At 35.9% G+C, this 18,286-nt stretch overlaps 1 protein-coding gene across 5 annotated transcripts in view; it reads left to right on the plus strand.

The window, feature by feature from the left end:
• Positions 1–18,286, plus strand: part of LOC114254177 (fatty acid synthase-like) — a 56,981-nt gene that overhangs the window by 28,680 nt on the left and 10,015 nt on the right. For 4 of the 5 annotated variants that reach the window (XR_004963215.1, XR_004963216.1, XM_036286740.1 and 1 more), the window contains exons 3-20: positions 578–831; positions 932–1,163; positions 1,433–1,851; positions 4,471–4,764; positions 4,862–5,066; positions 5,195–5,355; positions 5,665–5,982; positions 6,120–6,619; positions 6,692–6,993; positions 7,071–7,466; positions 7,596–8,620; positions 8,784–9,028; positions 9,104–9,797; positions 9,906–10,737; positions 10,853–11,328; positions 16,240–16,494; positions 16,659–16,913; positions 17,003–17,114. Coding sequence is in view for 3 of the 5 variants with exons in the window: in XM_036286740.1 (XP_036142633.1) it covers positions 578–831; positions 932–1,163; positions 1,433–1,851; positions 4,471–4,764; positions 4,862–5,066; positions 5,195–5,355; positions 5,665–5,982; positions 6,120–6,619; positions 6,692–6,993; positions 7,071–7,466; positions 7,596–8,620; positions 8,784–9,028; positions 9,104–9,797; positions 9,906–10,737; positions 10,853–11,328; positions 16,240–16,494; positions 16,659–16,913; positions 17,003–17,113 (6,974 nt within the window). In the remaining 2 variants the exon portion in view is untranslated. The remainder of the gene's footprint in view (positions 1–577; positions 832–931; positions 1,164–1,432; positions 1,852–4,470; positions 4,765–4,861; positions 5,067–5,194; positions 5,356–5,664; positions 5,983–6,119; positions 6,620–6,691; positions 6,994–7,070; positions 7,467–7,595; positions 8,621–8,783; positions 9,029–9,103; positions 9,798–9,905; positions 10,738–10,852; positions 11,329–16,239; positions 16,495–16,658; positions 16,914–17,002; positions 17,115–18,286) is intronic. The other variant, XM_036286742.1, reaches the window with a different exon arrangement.

Consider the following 18,286-nt stretch of genomic DNA (forward strand, 5'->3'; position numbering starts at 1 on the left):
TCAAACTTAGATATGTCCAATTTTTACTCTTTTAGAGTAATGTTTCACTCTAGGAAATTTAGAGAATATGTGCCTAGAATTATTATACTATTTTCCATAAGACTGATTAAAAAAACTTACAAATAGAAGTCAATATTCATGTACTTTTTGAATTTTTGTTCGCTATATTCAATCCGCCATTTTGTTTTTTTTAATTTTGATACCAAATTCAAAATTAGCAACCCCGAAAACCTTTATGTACCAAATTGTATGCGTATCAGTCGAGTCTTTGAGATTTTTCAAACCATGTCCAAGAATTTAGGCGTTTGGCATCACTGTGCGCCGCCCCTGCCTGCCTTCTGTACTCGACGCGTGATTCGTAAACTATTTTGGTTTATAACTTAAAAACTATGCTTCAAATAAAATTTTGGTAAAGGAAAAATCGTCTTAGAATTGTATCAGGAATACGTCATTTTACGGAACTAAAGTTGTTCTGAATGACCTTGTATATACATGTCGAAGAAGTACACTTTAAATTAAAATTGTAAAAAGGATGAACGAGAATATAACATTGTTATAAAATACTACATTCTTTTAGATCTTCTTCCGGATATGTCAAGCCGTATGGGAACAGTTAACAATGTGAACAAATTTGATACCAATTTCTTTGAATTATCTTTTGATCAAACGCAAACACTCTCATCTGAAACGAGATTATTAATGGAACATTGTTATGAAGCAATTGTCGATGCGGGAATTAATCCAAAGCAATTACGAGGAAAAAATACTGCTGTAATTACAGGGACATGTTTTATTGAAACGCAAAAAGATTTTCCATATAAGAAAGAAGAGGTAGAGAAGAAATTTGTGATTAATACATAAAGATAGTAGAAAAAAATTAAACTTACTATCATGTGTGTTAGTATTTTGTAATGGGTTGTTTTATAATTAGTTAGGTGGCTTGAATATTATTGGATGTAGCAAATCTACAACAGCAAACATGATTTCATACTACTTGGATATAAAAGGACCGTCACATGCAGTTGATACAGCATGCAGTTCTAGCCTTTATGCTATGGCACTTGGTTATAATTATATTATGTCAGGAGTATGCGAAGATGCGATAATTGGGACTGCAAATCTATGTCTTAATCCAGTTATTAATCTTCTATTCACTAATCTTGGTATTTTTTAAATATTACTATTGTTAATTATATATAAACCTTATTCATAAGAATTGAAAAGATATACTTCTCTATTTATAAAAAAAACAATTTGACGAATTAAATAACTTTAATATACTTTTGAATTTATAAAAATTATAATCAAATTTTTGACAAAGTTGAATAACATTTTTAATACATGAAACAAACAATTTTATAGTACTTTTAACGAATAAACTTATTCAATATAAAATAAAACATGTTTTTTATATATATTTTTGATTTTACAGGTGTTTTGTCACCTAATGGTTATTCCAGACCTTTTGATTCTGCTGCAAATGGTTTTGTGCGTGCTGAAACGGTGGCAGTGATATATCTACAAAAAGCAAAAAATGCAAAAAGGATTTATGCTATATGTCCACATATTAAAGTAAACAGTGATGGTTATAAACAAGAAGGAATAACATTTCCATCGTCTTTCATGCAGAGTACTCTACTAACGGAACTTTACAATGAATGCGGAATATCGACATCTTGTTTGGATTACATTGAAGCACATGGTACCGGTACCAAAGTTGGCGATCCTCAGGAAATCAAGGCTATCTGCGATGTTCTTTGTACAAATAGAAAAGGTCCATTAATGATTGGTTCTGTTAAATCTAATCTTGGTCATGCTGAACCAGCAAGCGGCATCACTCAGATTGCTAAGGTAAAATAAATTTTTTTATGTACTATTATTTTATGTACTAATAGTATATTTTTTAAATAATACTTATTTTATGCATATATACACCTATTCTTTATATATGTATATTATTATTTAGGTATATATACAGGGTGTCTGGTATTTTTTTATGGGATGTTTATGAGCAGGTAGAGCGCATGAAACTGAACAGAAAAGTCCTTACCGTTTTTCCATTTTCGCAATAGTTAACAAGTTAGTGACTTGTAAAATTTTCTGCATTAGCCCGGCCTACCGGCAAATGCAAGCGTGCTGAGCGTCCGGCCGCGGCGGCCGCCCCTCCCCAGCGCTTGAACCTTGAGATTGCTAGGCGCGCGGGGGGAGTTGTTACAACAAGCGACAATGGCTACGCACAAGCGACGCATAACGCTAAATTCTCCCTTTGAGTTATGATAGTTCCTTACGTTTTTTAATGAAAATAAAATGTTCTAACGACAAAAAGTATGTGTGTACGTGTACATACATGTGTACAAAAAATATCAGTTTTAATGCTTAAAGAAGTGATTACTAAATTTATTTTTTTAATAAATAACAATTATTTTTAATAAAAAATATTTTTTTGATGATAGTCTTAAACGTCGTAAACGGTCATTATAAATTTTAAAAGAAGCTGTTATCATATGCTCGAAACAAAATTTATGCTTCTTCAAAAAACATTAGAAAATTTTATCGATTGAAATGGAAATGACAACCAAATAAAATGTTTGTTTCAACTTTATATTCTTAATTAAAAATTAAATAACTAGGATATTTATATTTTTAATAAAATTAATCCTTGTACATACATACGCGAGCTAAAGAATAATCACTTGTGACAGGAAAATGATTATGCCTTAGTTCCGCCGATTTTATATCACTATTACTATTTACGCTGATTACTATACATGTACACGTAAAAAAATATGATTCTAGTTTAAAAAAAATCAATTATTCACTTTTAATTGTATTTTTTTAATAATTATTTTATCTTTAATGACTGAAAAGAGTATTCCTGTTGATAATAACACCACACTTTACATAAAACAAAATAATGTTTAACATTTTCGCGTATGTACACACACACACACACACACACACACACACAAATTACACACAATTACAAACCAATTCTTGATTAAGGAATATCATTTTCCTGTCACAAAGTGATTATTCTTAGCTCGTGTATGTATGTATCCTCCTCCACACACAACACACACACACACACACACACACACACACACACAACACACACACACACACACACACACACACACACACACACACACACACACACACACACACACACACACACACACACACACACACACACACACACACACATTACAAACTAAAATTTTCTTAAATTAAATAAATATTGTTTATAAGTTTTGAAACATTTAATAAATTCATATATTCGTAAATTTACACGGAGAAAATTTTATAGTAAAATTATGTATGATTTTATTATTTATGATAGTAACCACGAACTGTAAGAAGAAATTTCAGAGAATTATATCATATAAGTAGTGTAAATATTGTCGTAATTTGATGAAAAACATAATAAAAATTTTCATAATTCCTCCTTGGCCCGCGTTTACTATTTATCATAGTAATTTTTACCATAAAGTTTTTTTCGTGTATTATAAATCTATCACAAGGATTAATTTTATTAAAAATATAAATATCCTAGTTATTTAATTTTTAATTAAGAATATAAAGTTGAAACAAACATTTTTTTGTTTGTCATTTCTATTTTAATCGATAAAATTTTCTAATGTTTTTTGAAGAAGCATAAATTTTGTTTCGAGCATATGATAATAGCTTCTTTTAAAATTTATAATGACAGTTTACGATGTTTAAGACTATCATGAAAAAAATATTTTTTATTAAAAATAATCGTTATTTATTAAAAAATAAATTTAGTAATCACTTCTTTAAGCATTAGATCTGATATTTTTTGTACACATGTATGTACACGTACACATACTTTTTGTTGTTAGAAAATTTTATTTTCATTAAAAAAGGTAAGGAACTATCAAATATTCAAAAAGGTAAGGAACTATCAAATAATTCAAAGGGAGAATTTAGCGTTACGCGTCGCTTGTGCGTAATCATTGCTGCTTGTTGTAACAACTCCCCCCGCGCGCCTAGCAATCTCAAGGTTCAAGCGCTAGAGAGGGGCGGCCGCCGCGGTCGGGCGCTCGGCGAGCTTGCATTTGCCGGTAGGCCGGGCTAATACAGAAAATTTTACAAGTCACTAACTTGTTAACTATTGCGAAAATGGAAAAACGGTAAGGACTTTTCTGTTCAGTTTCATGCGCTCTACCTGCTCATAAAAAACCCATAAAAAAATACCAGACACCCTGTATATATACACATATATTTTTTTTACAGAGATATTTATGTAGATTTTTATTTTTAATTAATTTATAAATTACAAACAAAGAATTATTTGATTGGCAATTATAAAATCATTCTAAATTCAAAAATTTAAATATGCAAATTTAGGGGAGGGGGGCATATACCCCTCCTTGTCCCTCCTCCATGGGCGCCTATGCTTAAATCAATTAATTTAAGTTTTTTATTTAAAACTTATTAATTTTAAAGGTGATAATAGCATTCGAAAGCGGTTTTGTCCCTCCAAATATTAATTATACAACACCACGGAATGATACAGATGCCTTAATAAATGGTACTATTCGTGTCGTCGAAAAACCGATGCCACTTAAAAACGGTTACATAGGTATCAGTTCTTTTGGTTTCGGAGGAGCTAATGTTCATGCATTGTTAAAGTGGAATCACAAACAGAAAATTAACAACGGTTTATCGAATGATGATTTGCCAAGACTTGTGATATTATCTGGACGTACTGAAGAATCTGTGAAATTGTTTTTAAACGACGTTAGTAAATACTTGGAAACAATTTTAATGTTATTTTGAATAATTAATTTTTGTCTTTTGCACTATAATTTTTGTTTTAAAAAATATTTTACTTTAGGTCATTAATCATTCAATAGACAAAGAATACATCCGTTTATTACACGATATCCATGCAGACAATATAGAAGGTCATCCATGGAGAGGATTTATTATACTTAATAATCAGCAACAAGAATCAATAAAGGAAATTCAAAATTGTGAAAGCACGAAAAGACCTGTTTGGTTTATATTTTCTGCTCTAGGAACTCAATGGCCAGGAATGGGTATATACTTAGTATTTTATGTTATATATACATGTGTGTGTGTGTGTGTGTGTGTGTGTGTGTGTGTTTGTGTGTGTGTGTGTATTTAACTAATAGAATAATACATACAATTTTTAAATTACAAATAGGACAAAACTTATTAAAATTTCAAGTTTTTGCAAATACAATAAAAATGTGCGATATTATTTTGAAACCATATGGTATAAGTGTCACGGATATTTTGACAAGGACCGATGAAAAATTGTGCGAAAACGCTTTATATGCCTTTCTTGGTATCGTCGCTATTCAGGTATTAAAAATAAAGGTTAATTATGTTATATTTATTGTTGAAACAAAAATATGAACTTTCTGTGATGTTATATTCTACTTGATTATATTTTACATATTATCTAATTACCCATATCACACAACATCTTTCAAAAAGCTTTTTGAAAGATGTGTGCTGTATTTAAAATGTGTTAAAGTTTTTTTTTTTCCCCAGAGATATATGTCATTTATAAAGATATATCTTAAATTATATTTTACTATTTTATGATTAATTAATATTTTTAAATACATATAGTGTCTGATTGTAATATAATTTGTACATACTTTGTAGATTGGCTTAGTAGATCTCTTGACATTGTTAGGAATTACTCCGGATTACATGATTAGTCATTCCGCTGGTGAACTCGGTTGCGCTTATGCGGATAAATGTCTCACTATTGAACAAACTATTTTGTCAGCATACTTTATAGGTTTGGCATGTGTCGAAGGAAAAGTAATTTGCAGCTCTATGGCACTCGTCAGTCTTAATTACGGAAATCTAAAAAGTATGTGTCCAGCAGATATTGAAATAATATGCCGCAATAGCGGAAATAGCAATATTGTGTGTGGACCGACAGAATCCATACAAAAATTTATGGAAAAATTGCAGGTAGAATTAAAAAGCTTTTGTATTTCATAAATTAATAAAAAACTTGAACTTAATAACTTTTTAAATATTAAATTCTTAATTTAAAGCTACATTTAAAGCTTTATTTCATTCACATATAATATATTTTGTATTATCAGCTTAATAATATTTACGTGAAAGAGATCTATTGCAACGTACCGTATCACAGTTCTTATCTCGCATCCGTGAAAACGCAACTTCTGTTAAATTTAAACAATGTAATACCGTGGCCAAAGAAACGGAGTTCAAAATGGATTAGTTCTTCAATATCTCGAACGGAATGGTTCACTTCAGCGTCAAGTTTATCATCGGCGGACTATCATACGAATAGTATATTAAACACCGTTCTTTTTGAACAAACTACACAACTAATTCCAAGTAATGCTGTGATTATCGAAATTGCACCAAACAGTGTTTTGCAAAACGTTTTGAAAGGATCCTTGGATTCAAAAATAGCAGACGTTGTACTGAATAAACGTACTGAACAAAATATTCAAGTATTTTTAAGAGGAATTGGAAGGCTCTACAATTATGGTTTACAGCCGCAGATCGCCAATCTGTACCCGCCAGTGGAATTTCCAGTTAGCCGAGGAACTCCTATGATCTCTCCATCGATTAGGTGCATAATATATTGACAGAAATGTTCATAAAACTTTATAATATATAAACAAGGCTTTTAATTTGATTTCAGATGGAATCATTTGAAAGAATGGTTTATACCGGAGTGTAAAGTAGGTAAGTACGCAGAAAGAGAAAGATACATCAAAATTGCACTTAAAGATGTGGAGCACGATTATTTGGTCGGACACGTAATAGATGGGAAAAATTTGCTGCCTGCAACATGTTATCTTGTACTTGTTTGGCAAACTATTGGCATGATGAAAGGATTAATGTTTTCAACAGTACCGATAATATTTCGAGATGTAAAATTTATTCGTGCTACTCATTTGACAAAAAATAATAATGTAACATTAAGGATTGTGATACAAAAAGGTATTTAGGAAATAAGTAATTTGAAAGCATAATTGTAAAGAATGCATGTAATATAAAAAAATGTAAAATTGTTATAGATGGGAAGTTTGAAATAACCGAAGGTGATAGCGTTGTGGTAACAGGCACAGCGTATGACATATCGAATCCAGAAAAAGAAATGACTTCGACAGACTTATTATTAGAGAATTATGATGAAGAAGAACAAATGACGACCCGAGATATCTACAAAGAGTTGAAACTCCGCGGTTATCAGTATAGCGGCTGGTTTCGTGGAATAAAGAGTGCATCCGTTTCAGGTAATAAAGGACATATCATTTGGAAAAATTGGGTAACGTTTATGGATACCATGCTACAAATGCGTCTGATCGGATATGACACTAGGGATTTGTATGTTCCTACGAGTATTCGAAGATTGGTGATTAATCCTGAACTTCATATTTCGATGCTACGAAATAATGCAGATTATGTAAAAGGTACGTTAGACATGCATAAACGTAAGTATTATTTAATAAGTACCGTTTTGTTTTACAATAAAAGTTTAACTTGTAACATACAATATGTTGCAAAAAATCTGGGTGATATTATGTAAGTGCATATTTTAGATACCATATTACCCATACAAATATACAGAGATATAGACACTATTATAGCTGGCGGGATAGAGATACAAGGGCTTAAAGCTACTCAGATTTCTCGTCGGAAGTTAACCCAACAGGCTGTTATCGAGCAGCACATATTTATATCTCATCAAGATCGCGCTGAAATTTCTTTAAATGAGGCGATTCGGATATCAGCACAACTCGTGCTGGAAGATCATCAAATCACTAAAGTGAAAGCCATTGAGCTGGTGGAAGACGTGGACGATGTTACATTAGAATACCTTTCATCTTCGTTGTTGATTGAAGCTTTTGAGGATATACCATTGATACAAACAAATGTCACTCTATTAACATCGCCGAATCGTTTCAGTTCAGCAGACTTATTAGAAAATATTTTAATTGCTGATATAAACAAACCAACTGTAAACGATAAAGTCTTAATAGCTGCCGGTTTCAATCTTCTGTCTAAACATCAAGCTTCTTTAGAGCGACTTTTGCCATTTCTAAAAGAAGGTGGCTATTTGTTGTCGCGTGAAAAGTGCGACATATATGACTATAGCAAGTATCAGCAACAATACAAATTAAACCTTATTCTTGAAAAGCGCACCGATAAAGAAATGATTGTTCTTATGAAGAAGAAAGTTTATGTAAAAAAACAAATTGTTGTTCGTATAAGTAATAATAATTTTAACTGGTTAGTTGATTTAAAGCCGCTTGTAAGCGATGAAAGCAAACTCGAGGAGGATAGTAGAATCATAATTGTCGGAGAGGGAGACTCTGAGTGTGGTCTGTTGGGTTTTGTTAACTGCTTGAGAAAAGAACCAGGTGGAGAACTGGTTAGGGGTGTGCTTATTCAAGACAAGGAGGCTCCTAAATTTTCTCTTCAAGACCCCTTCTATTTACAACAATTAGAAAAAGACACGACTATTAATGTATTACGATCTGATAGAATCTGGGGATCGTACAGACATTTACGATTACCACAACAGAAAGCCAAACCTGTTTCTACCGCTCACGTTAGCCAAACGGTATGTACAAAAATATTTTCAAAGTACATCGATGATTTATTGATGTGCATAATAACATTATGTACGTTCACGCATTTTAATTTTTGCCATTTTTATGTACAATTTTTTAAAATTGTTCTTTTATATATTATTCTGTATATTGTATTATGATTGTCTTTCGTAGGTTCGTGGTGATTTGAGTACATTTTGTTGGATAGAGAATAATCTAACCATTCGATATCGTCGTGAAGACTTAGTACATGTTGTATATTCATCCCTTAATTTTAAAGATGTAATGCTCGCTACTGGTAAATTAGTACCTAATATTGCGCTTTATCGAGGACGGTTACTTGAATGTATTTCTCTTGGATTGGAATATGTTGGATTCGACGCTACCGGGCAACGAGTAATGGGAGTGAATGATACTGAGTAAATAATGTTTTAAAAACTAGTTATACTTTTTAATATGAAAATATTAAAACCAACTTGAAATAATTTTTTTAGTTGTATAGCAAACGTTGTTGTAAAGAATAAAGACTTATGTTGGAAAGTACCGGACGCGTGGACATTTGAAGAGGCTGCGACGGTTCCATGCGTTTATTGTACAGTTTACTTCGCCTTATACATTTATGGAAAAATGAAAAAAGGCGATAAAGTACTTATACACTCTGGTACTGGCGGCATTGGACAGGCAGCTATTCATCTCGCTCTCAAAGAAGGATGCGAAGTATTCACTACTGTAGGCACGAACGAGAAACGTAATTTTATTAAAAAAGTGTTTCCTACAATTTTGGATGAACATATTGGAAATTCTCGAGATACCAGCTTTGAACAAATGATAATGCAACAAACGAACGGTCGTGGCGTTGACATCGTGTTAAATTCACTGGCGGAGGAAAAGCTAATCGCCTCCATTCGTTGTTTGGCCCAAAATGGTCGTTTTTTGGAGATCGGAAAGTTTGATCTTGTTTCTAACAATCCTCTTTGTATTTCTGCGTTTCAGAAGGGTATTAGTTTTCATGGAATTTTATTAGATAATTTATTGATTGGTGATCACAAGTATAAATCCATATTAGGCAAAATGATAACCGATGGTCTTAAGAACCTAACCATCAAACCTATTCAAGTAAAAGTTTTCCCGAAAACAGATATTGAAGGAGCTTTTAGATACATGGCGAGTGGAAAACACATGGGAAAGGTGATTATTATGTTATTATTAATAACAAAGGAATTTATTTTTTTATTATTGTGTTGCACAGAAATATTTTGTACATAATTTATGTTTATTTTCAATATATGTTTACAGATTATTATAAATATTCAGGAAAGAAACAAACCTTTAGATGAACCCATTATCGCATATCGTCGTTTTTATTGTCTTAGGAACAAAAGTTATATTATATTGGGTGGTTTGGGTGGATTTGGTTTAGAGTTAACAGATTGGCTAATATTTCGTGGTGCCAGGAACATAGTATTGGTTTCACGAACTGGAATAAAAAATGGTTACCAACGCATGAAGGTTCGACTATGGGAATCGTATGGTGTAAATGTGCTAATCATCAAGAATATCGATGTCGCTGATCCCAAAGGTTGTGAATACCTTTTGCAAACTGCGGAAAACGAAGCACCAGTGGACGCGATATTTAACCTCGGTGTGGTGTTGAAAGATAATGTTCTAAAGAATCAAACGGTGGAAACGTTTGCAGAGTCTTTTCAGTCAAAGGCCCGAGCGACGCAAACTTTGGATAAACTTTCCAGAAAGTTTTGTCCCAAACTGAGGCATTTCGTAGTATTCTCTTCCGTTTCCTGTGGTAGAGGCAACCTTGGACAGACTAATTACGGCATGGCCAACTCTGTTATGGAAAGAGTTTGCGAAAAGAGGGTTGAAGAAGGATTACCCGGATTAGCAATTCAATGGGGAGCTGTTGGTGACGTGGGTCTCGTCGCTGACATGCAGGAGAACGATAAGGAATTGATTATCGGTGGTACCTTACAACAAAAGATATCCTGCTGTCTTGACGAACTCGATAAGTTTTTACTTCAAAGCCACCCTGTTGTGAGTAGTATGGTAGTAGCTGAAAAGAAATTGGTATCTATTGGATATGGAAGTCCGATAGAAGCTATCGCCAGTATTTTAGGTAAATGTATACTTACTTTTTTCTTTTACATACTTACTATATTATTTATTCAGTTTTATTTATACGTAGTAGTACATTATAATTCAAGTCAAAATACCTTTGTATTAAATTACAGATATAAAAGACATAAAAGTTGTTAGTCAAAATATATCTCTGGCTGAACTTGGAATGGATTCCATGATGGCTGTTGAAATCAAACAAACTTTGGAACGAGAATTCGACATTTTTCTCACTGCACAAGAAATATCTAATCTCACCATTGCAAAACTTAATAAGATGTTTAATACAAACATCAATAATGATGATATGCAGCATAAGAATAATCTTTATGCAGAAGAGGCCTATGCCATAAAATTGCCAGTTAGTATTGTACGAGACGAAGATTTTATTTCAGAGAACTGTTTTGATCTCTCGGCCGGAAAACGGAATACTACAACTGAAGTCTTTCTTATACCGGGAATCGACGGTTGTGGAACGGTATTTCGTCATTTAGCTGCAGATATTAAATTTTCAGCAATGTCTTTGCATTATAACACAAATAACATCGATGCCACGAACGTCATATTGGAGACGACTGATTATGTTATCAATGTACGCACAAATAATTTTATATTATACTTACGTAGAGATTTTATTGTTATATTGTTAGAGTATGAGGCCGGGAAAGTTCTAATGACGAGGTAGAATTGAAATATCTATGTATCTTTATTCGATTATACGGAACTTTACATAAGAGGTTAGAAGCAAGTATCGCGGCGCGTACACGACGACGACTGACTAAGAGAAGAAGATACCGGAAGTTAGACATTGAACGCCGCGCCCCGGTGGTAGTTTCGGGTATCGAGATGAGAGATCGCGCGCAGATTTGAACATTAACACCCCCCCTCGATCCGATAGCTCGATTTCAACATCTATTCGATCGATAGCCCGAGTAATTTTAAGCAATTCTTCATCTTCGGTGCAGGAAGACTCTTGGTGAGAAGATCGGATGCCATCTCGTTGGTGGAAATATGCTCAAGCCTCAGTTTCTCTTGAATTAACGCTTCGCGAACGAAGTGGTGTCTCACGTCAATGTGCTTCGTTCGGTTGTGGAATACAGGGTTTTCTGCGATCCGCATTGCTCCAATGTTGTCACAGTATATGACACAGTGAGTTTCTTGCTCCTTACAGAACTCCAGCTCACTGAGGAATCGTTTCAAATAAATGGATTGTTTGGCGGCTTCGGTCAAGGCCATGTATTCGGCCTCCGTGGACGATAGCGCCACGGTCTGTTGTTTTCTTGACTCCCAGCATATAGGATTATTGGCCAGAATGAATATGAATCCGGTATAAGACTTTCGGTCGATGGGGCAGTTAGCCCAATCTGAATCCACGTATCCTTTCAGAGGGATGCCAGTTTTATGGTAAACTAGACCAGTGTTCAAAGATCCTTTTAAATAACGCAAAACTCTTTTTGCAGCCGTCCAATGAGATGAGTCGTAACAAGTATTAAATTGACTCAAGTAACTGGTCGCAAAGGAAATGTCAGGTCTAGTGCAGGTTGCAACATACATCAGCGAGCCTATTAGCTCCCTGTATGGGAATGCGTCCGGATCCCATTCGTCTTCTGGGCAAGGCTTCAATTTTTGATTTGGGTCCAATGGAGTAGATACGGTATTTGCTTCCAGCATTCCGAATCTTTCAAGAATATCACGAATGTAGCGCTTCTGTGACATTCGAATGCAATTATCCTCTTGATGAAATTCTATTCCCAGGCAGAGACTTACTTTTCCAAGATCCTTAACCTCGAACTTGTTTGATAGAAATTTCTTGAAAGCGATGATCTCATTGACGCTTGCTGATATCATAAGTATGTCATCCACATACGTGACTATAATCAGTATATTCTTTCCATGACCCTTAAAGAATACACATGGGTCGGAGCTTGACTTTCTCGCTCCGAACTTGTTCAGGAGAAGATTAAGACGGTCGTTCCAACATCTGGCAGCTTGTTTGAGTCCGTACAAAGCTCCTTTTAATAGACAAACCTTGTCTCCTCGTTGTAGCTCGCACAACATCTTCTTCGCCTTTTCACGAATACTTGGATCTCTAGATTTGTCTGCACTCAGTAACTCTAGGCCCTTGTAAATATGTTTTGGAACTTCCATCAGTATACGTTCATTCAACCTTCCATTTAGGTAGGCGGTGGTGACGTCCAATTGCTCGACGATCATGCCCTTCTCAGCTGCGATTGCCATCAGAGTCCTTATCGATTCCACACGGGCGACGGGAGCGAAGGTATCCTCGTAGTCAATGCCTGGCCGCTGTGAGAATCCCTTGGCTACGATTCGAGCCTTCCTACGCTCGAGAGTCCCGTCTTCACGCCTCTTGTTTCGTAGGACAACACGACTCCCGATGACAGATTCCTCGGTTGGCCGCTCGATTAGTGTCCAAGTCTCGTTTTTGATGATGGATTCCAGCTCGTTCGCGATTGCCTCATGCCACTCATCCGCCTCATGACCTTGAATTGCATCCATGACTGGGATCTCGGTGAGCCTCGCGATATCAACTGAGTTATGCGCCTGACCTGAAACATTATAAATTTTTCGGGGTCTCCCCCTTTGTCCAGTCCTTAGAAGACGTGGTCGTCCTCGGCCTCGTGTAACGACTCCTCGCTCGATATTCTCTGGTCCCGATTCGTCGTCAAGATCCTCAGCTTCTGGAATAGCAGCCTGCTCGTCCCTCGGGCAGCCGTCCTCTTTGTTCGGCAGCAATGATAAATCCTCGATATACTCGATTGGGGCTGTGGGGCTGTCCACATTGGCTTGTATTTCGAAATCCTCGGTCTGTAGATTCGTATCTCTCATCAGATCTTCATATTCATTGGTCTTGGATGGAGTCAGCTCGGGATTTGAGAATTTTACGTCGCGTGCCACTTCCACACGTCTTTCCTCCGGCAGCCATATCCTGTATCCTTTTGTCGTATCTGAATATCCGACGAATCGACCTTTTCTGCATTTGGTCTCAAGCTTGTTCCGTCCGGGTTCTCGTTTGAGTGTCAGAACTTCCTGTCCGAATTCCTGCATATGAGTCACATCGGGCACCTCTCCTCTCCACATTTCATATGGCGTTCGTCCATTCAAGCTGCTTGTTGGGCACCTATTTCTGATGTAGTTGGCCGTGTTGATTGCCTCGGCCCAAAGTGATTGTGGTAACGATGATTGAATCATCAGGCAGCGAGCCACATCCAGCAGCGTGCGATTCTTGCGCTCAGCGACGCCATTTTGTTCGGGCGTATGTGTTACTGTGAGTCTTCGACCCACGCCGCATTTTCGCAAGAACTCGTCGAACCTTTCGTTGCAATATTCCTTCCCATTGTCTGATTGGAGGAATTTTACACGCCGTCCAGTGTGATTTTCTACGAATGCCTTAAAATCTTGAAATGCACTCAGAGCCTCGCTCTTGTCGCGTAGGAACTTTACTTCACACCATCGAGAGGCGTCATCCGTGAAGGTAATGAAGTATCTTGATTTACCAAGCGACTCAGTGCGCATCGGTCCGCAGATGTCTGTGTGGATAATTTCGAGCACGTCTGTTACTCGCTCGGATTTCTTGGGGAAAGGGGTTCGCGCCATTTTTCCTTGAACGCAGGCCTCACAAAATATTTTCTCTGATCCCGCTTCAATATTTATTCCGGTTACGGCTTTGTCTCGAATGCTCTTTCGTAAGTCTTGGAAATTCAAATGGCCCATCCTTCGATGCCACATTTTTGTCAGAGTTGATTCCCGCGTCTTTTCTGAAACGTTGGCTACACAAGCGTCACTGTTTCCTTCCGAGGCTTTGAGAAGATAGAGTCCACCATGGTTCCTTTCCGCTCTCAGTATGGGCTTCCCCGCCGCGTCCGCGATCGTCGCGCTTTTGCTGTCGAAAGTTACTCGAAACCCGCGATCACAAATTTTTCCGACCGATAGTAGGTTCGTTCTTAGTTTTGGAATGTGCAGCGTGTCTTTCAATTTTACGTTCAACTTCTTACTGTTTATGCGCGTCGAGATTGTCACCGAACCTTCGCCTTCAACGTCCGCGGAAGCATCATTCGCGAGGTTTACTTTCTTCGCCGTCGACTCCGCTAATTCATCGAAGCTGTCCTCATTCCCACACATGTGAGCAGTGCAGCCGCTATCGACGCACCATACGTTGGATTTTATGCTTCCGGCGCGAAGCGCTTCTGCACTATGTTTGTCATTTACCGAACTCGAAATCACTGTTGCACACAGCATAACATTTTCTGCAGCACTGGCTTTGTCCGTTTCTCGCGTGTTATCCGGACAGTCGGCGGCTTTGTGACCTGCTTTCTTACACTTAAAGCACTTGTACTTAAATGGTTCTTCCTTCGACGGGCCTTTTGGATTTTTCCTCTCTTCATTGTTTGTCCTTTTTGCAGCGTTTCTTCCCTTTCCGAACTTTCTCTTGTTCACGAGCATGGCGCTGTCTGTGCCGTCTCGATTTTGATGCTTTCGAGATTCGCTTTCCTCTATTATTTTCAGTCTCAACGCTTCGGGTGAGGGTAGCGTGTCCCGCGATTCAATCGCGCATCGGAAATTCCCGAAAGATGGCGGAAGGCTGTGTAGTAGCATTACCGACAGTAAATCGTGATTTATGTCTACCTCCATTTCGGCTAATTTATCGACGGTTTCAAAGAATTTCGATAGATGATCTCGAACGTCCGAGCCTTCATCCATATGGTAATATGTTAACTGCTTTATCAGCGTTGCCTTCCTCGCCGGTCCCGATGACTGGAATATCGTATGTAGCTTTTGCCAGAGTTCATGAGCCGTACCGCAATCCTTGACTTGGCGTAATTCTGACGGTTTGATTGCTAATATGATATCGGCGCGCGCCTTGCCGTCCTCTGTTTCCCATCTTTGTACCTTCTCGATAGATTCCGCATTTCCCGCGATGAGCGTTGGTTTCAATGCTGTGCCGTTTGCGTATTTCCACCCATCGTTTTTGAACAGCAGGGCCTGCATTTGGATCCGCCAAGTATCGAAATTATCTTTACTCAATGGCTCGATTCTCACCACATTTGACGACGCCATTGTTCTCGTAGTTTCGATCACTTTCGGGGGTACTCTCGACGATGCACTCGATCACGTTTCGGCGACACTTCACCACGTATGCGATTTCGTCATGCAGTTTTACCTATACGCGTGACTCTGGGCCCATAACCTGTTAGAGTATGAGGCCGGGAAAGTTCTAATGACGAGGTAGAATTGAAATATCTATGTATCTTTATTCGATTATACGGAACTTTACATAAGAGGTTAGAAGCAAGTATCGCGGCGCGTACACGACGACGACTGACTAAGAGAAGAAGATACCGGAAGTTAGACATTGAACGCCGCGCCCCGGTGGTAGTTTCGGGTATCGAGATGAGAGATCGCGCGCAGATTTGAACATTAACATATATTTTATAAGGCATAAAATTTAAAAAATATTTTAATATTTACTTTAATATTTCCATAGCATGTATTATCAAAACTAAAAGACGGAAAAGACTTTGTAATGGTAGGATACTCCTTCGGATCTATTATTGCAATTGAGTTAACAAGAAGATTGGAAGACTTGAATTTCAAAGGCCGTTTGGTTCTTATCGACGGTGCTCCTGAACTAATGCGAATGATATACAAATGTTCTCCACCAAATTTTGACGATGTGGATCTTCAGTTGGCTGTTTTGATTAATATTATAGAACTCTATTCACCAGGATCTAGTAAAAAAGTATAATTGTTTTGTCAATTATTAAAATTTATTGTACCTTGACGACATATTTTTATATTTTTTGTGGAAATTATTATTATTACTTCCCGTTTAAAAATTTTGTAATTTATAGGATTTTGTTCTAATGTAAATTCTTATATTTTAAAAAATGTATAATTTAATAGATTGTAATGGACCTGGAGAAATGTAATACCTGGGAAGAACGATACAATATTTTTGCAAGAATGTTTTTAGTTATGAATACGTCACTGTCTTCAGCAAATTTAAAGACGTTGTGTATCACTGTTTACAAACATTTATCCGCTATTCGACACTACGAACCTTCTACATTGCCACTCATTAATTCTCCTATAATTTTGTTAAAACCTACACAACCGTTGAATATACCAATGACGGATGAAGATTATGGTTTGCAAAAGGTATTTTTAAGAAGTTGTATTAATTTATATTTTATTGTAGTAAGTTAAATCTAAAGTTTTAAGATTAATAAAAAAGTATAATATTTAAGGTAACTAAAAATGTAGTTCAAGTACATTACGTCGATGGTACTCATGTGACAATATTGAGAAACAAAAAAGTGTCGGCTGCAATTAACGGGGAACCACCCTTTATTATTTGAGGTAATTATTTATGATATTAAAAGATGAAGAAGTGTCTCCTGTGATTTAACTGGGTACCACTGTTTCTAATTTTATGCTATAATTCTTGAAAAATTCGATATAATTGAGATTCTGGACATCTAAAAAATATTTATATTGCATATATTATAAAATTTTCTTCTTAAAAATGATTATAAAGAGCTATTTAAAAAAATATTTAGTAATATTTAAAAAGTAAGGTTATATTATCGAGCTTTAAAACGATTTTAAATCATTAAAAAGGTACTCATTGTATAGTGCAATCAACTGACACGGTTTTTTAAATACTTTTACATATCTTCAAATAGTTATTTGTTAAAAAGAAATTGTTATTTATTAAAAAGAAATAAGTATAAATACCCAGCAAACACAAAGTTACATGTAACGTGCTTGTTAGTTGTAATTTCCCACTCAATAATATAATTGCAATATAACACACATGTTATATTACAATTACATTGTTGAGTGGGAAATTACAACTAACAGGTACGTTACATGTAACTTGGTGTTTGGTGGGTACATTATATTTTATAGTGATTATAATCCAGACAGCACAAAATACTAAAAGACGACAAAAAGACATCTTTTTTAAGTTGTCTTTTAAGTAAGATTAAAAGATGACTATGAGACATCTTTTTTAGTATTATCAAAAAGACAACTTAAAAAAGACGTCTTTTCGTTGACTTTTTATGATTGTCTTTTCGGCAAAGCAAAAAGTGGATGAAAAGATATCTTTCCGCTCGTTTAGTTAGCGAAAGCAACACGCCACGTGCGGACTTGCCCGCTAGTTGGTGCGCGGCGTCGTCGATAAGTGACTTAACTCTCTCGAGAGCAAAGTTCAGCCGATCGGCTACATAAAGATCACCCGTAGCGTGGTTAAGGCAAGTAAAAATTAGCTTCTTGTTCCTATTCGATGTGGAAGAGGACTGCCACACATTACTTTTATAATTTACTCATTTTAATTGAATGAATGATTCGCTACAAGAAAAGGTGAATTGTTCACTACAGTCAAATGAAGCTGAGTTCACTTATCGATCAAAAAATCTATTAACTTCTTATAAGAAGTGAGATGTCACGCCATTTTGAATGACCGTATTTTTACTATCGCTAAGACGACTACCCAGCGAGAAACGATAATGAATTCGACATCAATT

Source organism: Monomorium pharaonis, chromosome 5 (genome assembly GCF_013373865.1).
Source record: "Monomorium pharaonis isolate MP-MQ-018 chromosome 5, ASM1337386v2, whole genome shotgun sequence".
Taxonomy (NCBI): Eukaryota; Metazoa; Arthropoda; class Insecta; order Hymenoptera; family Formicidae; genus Monomorium; species Monomorium pharaonis.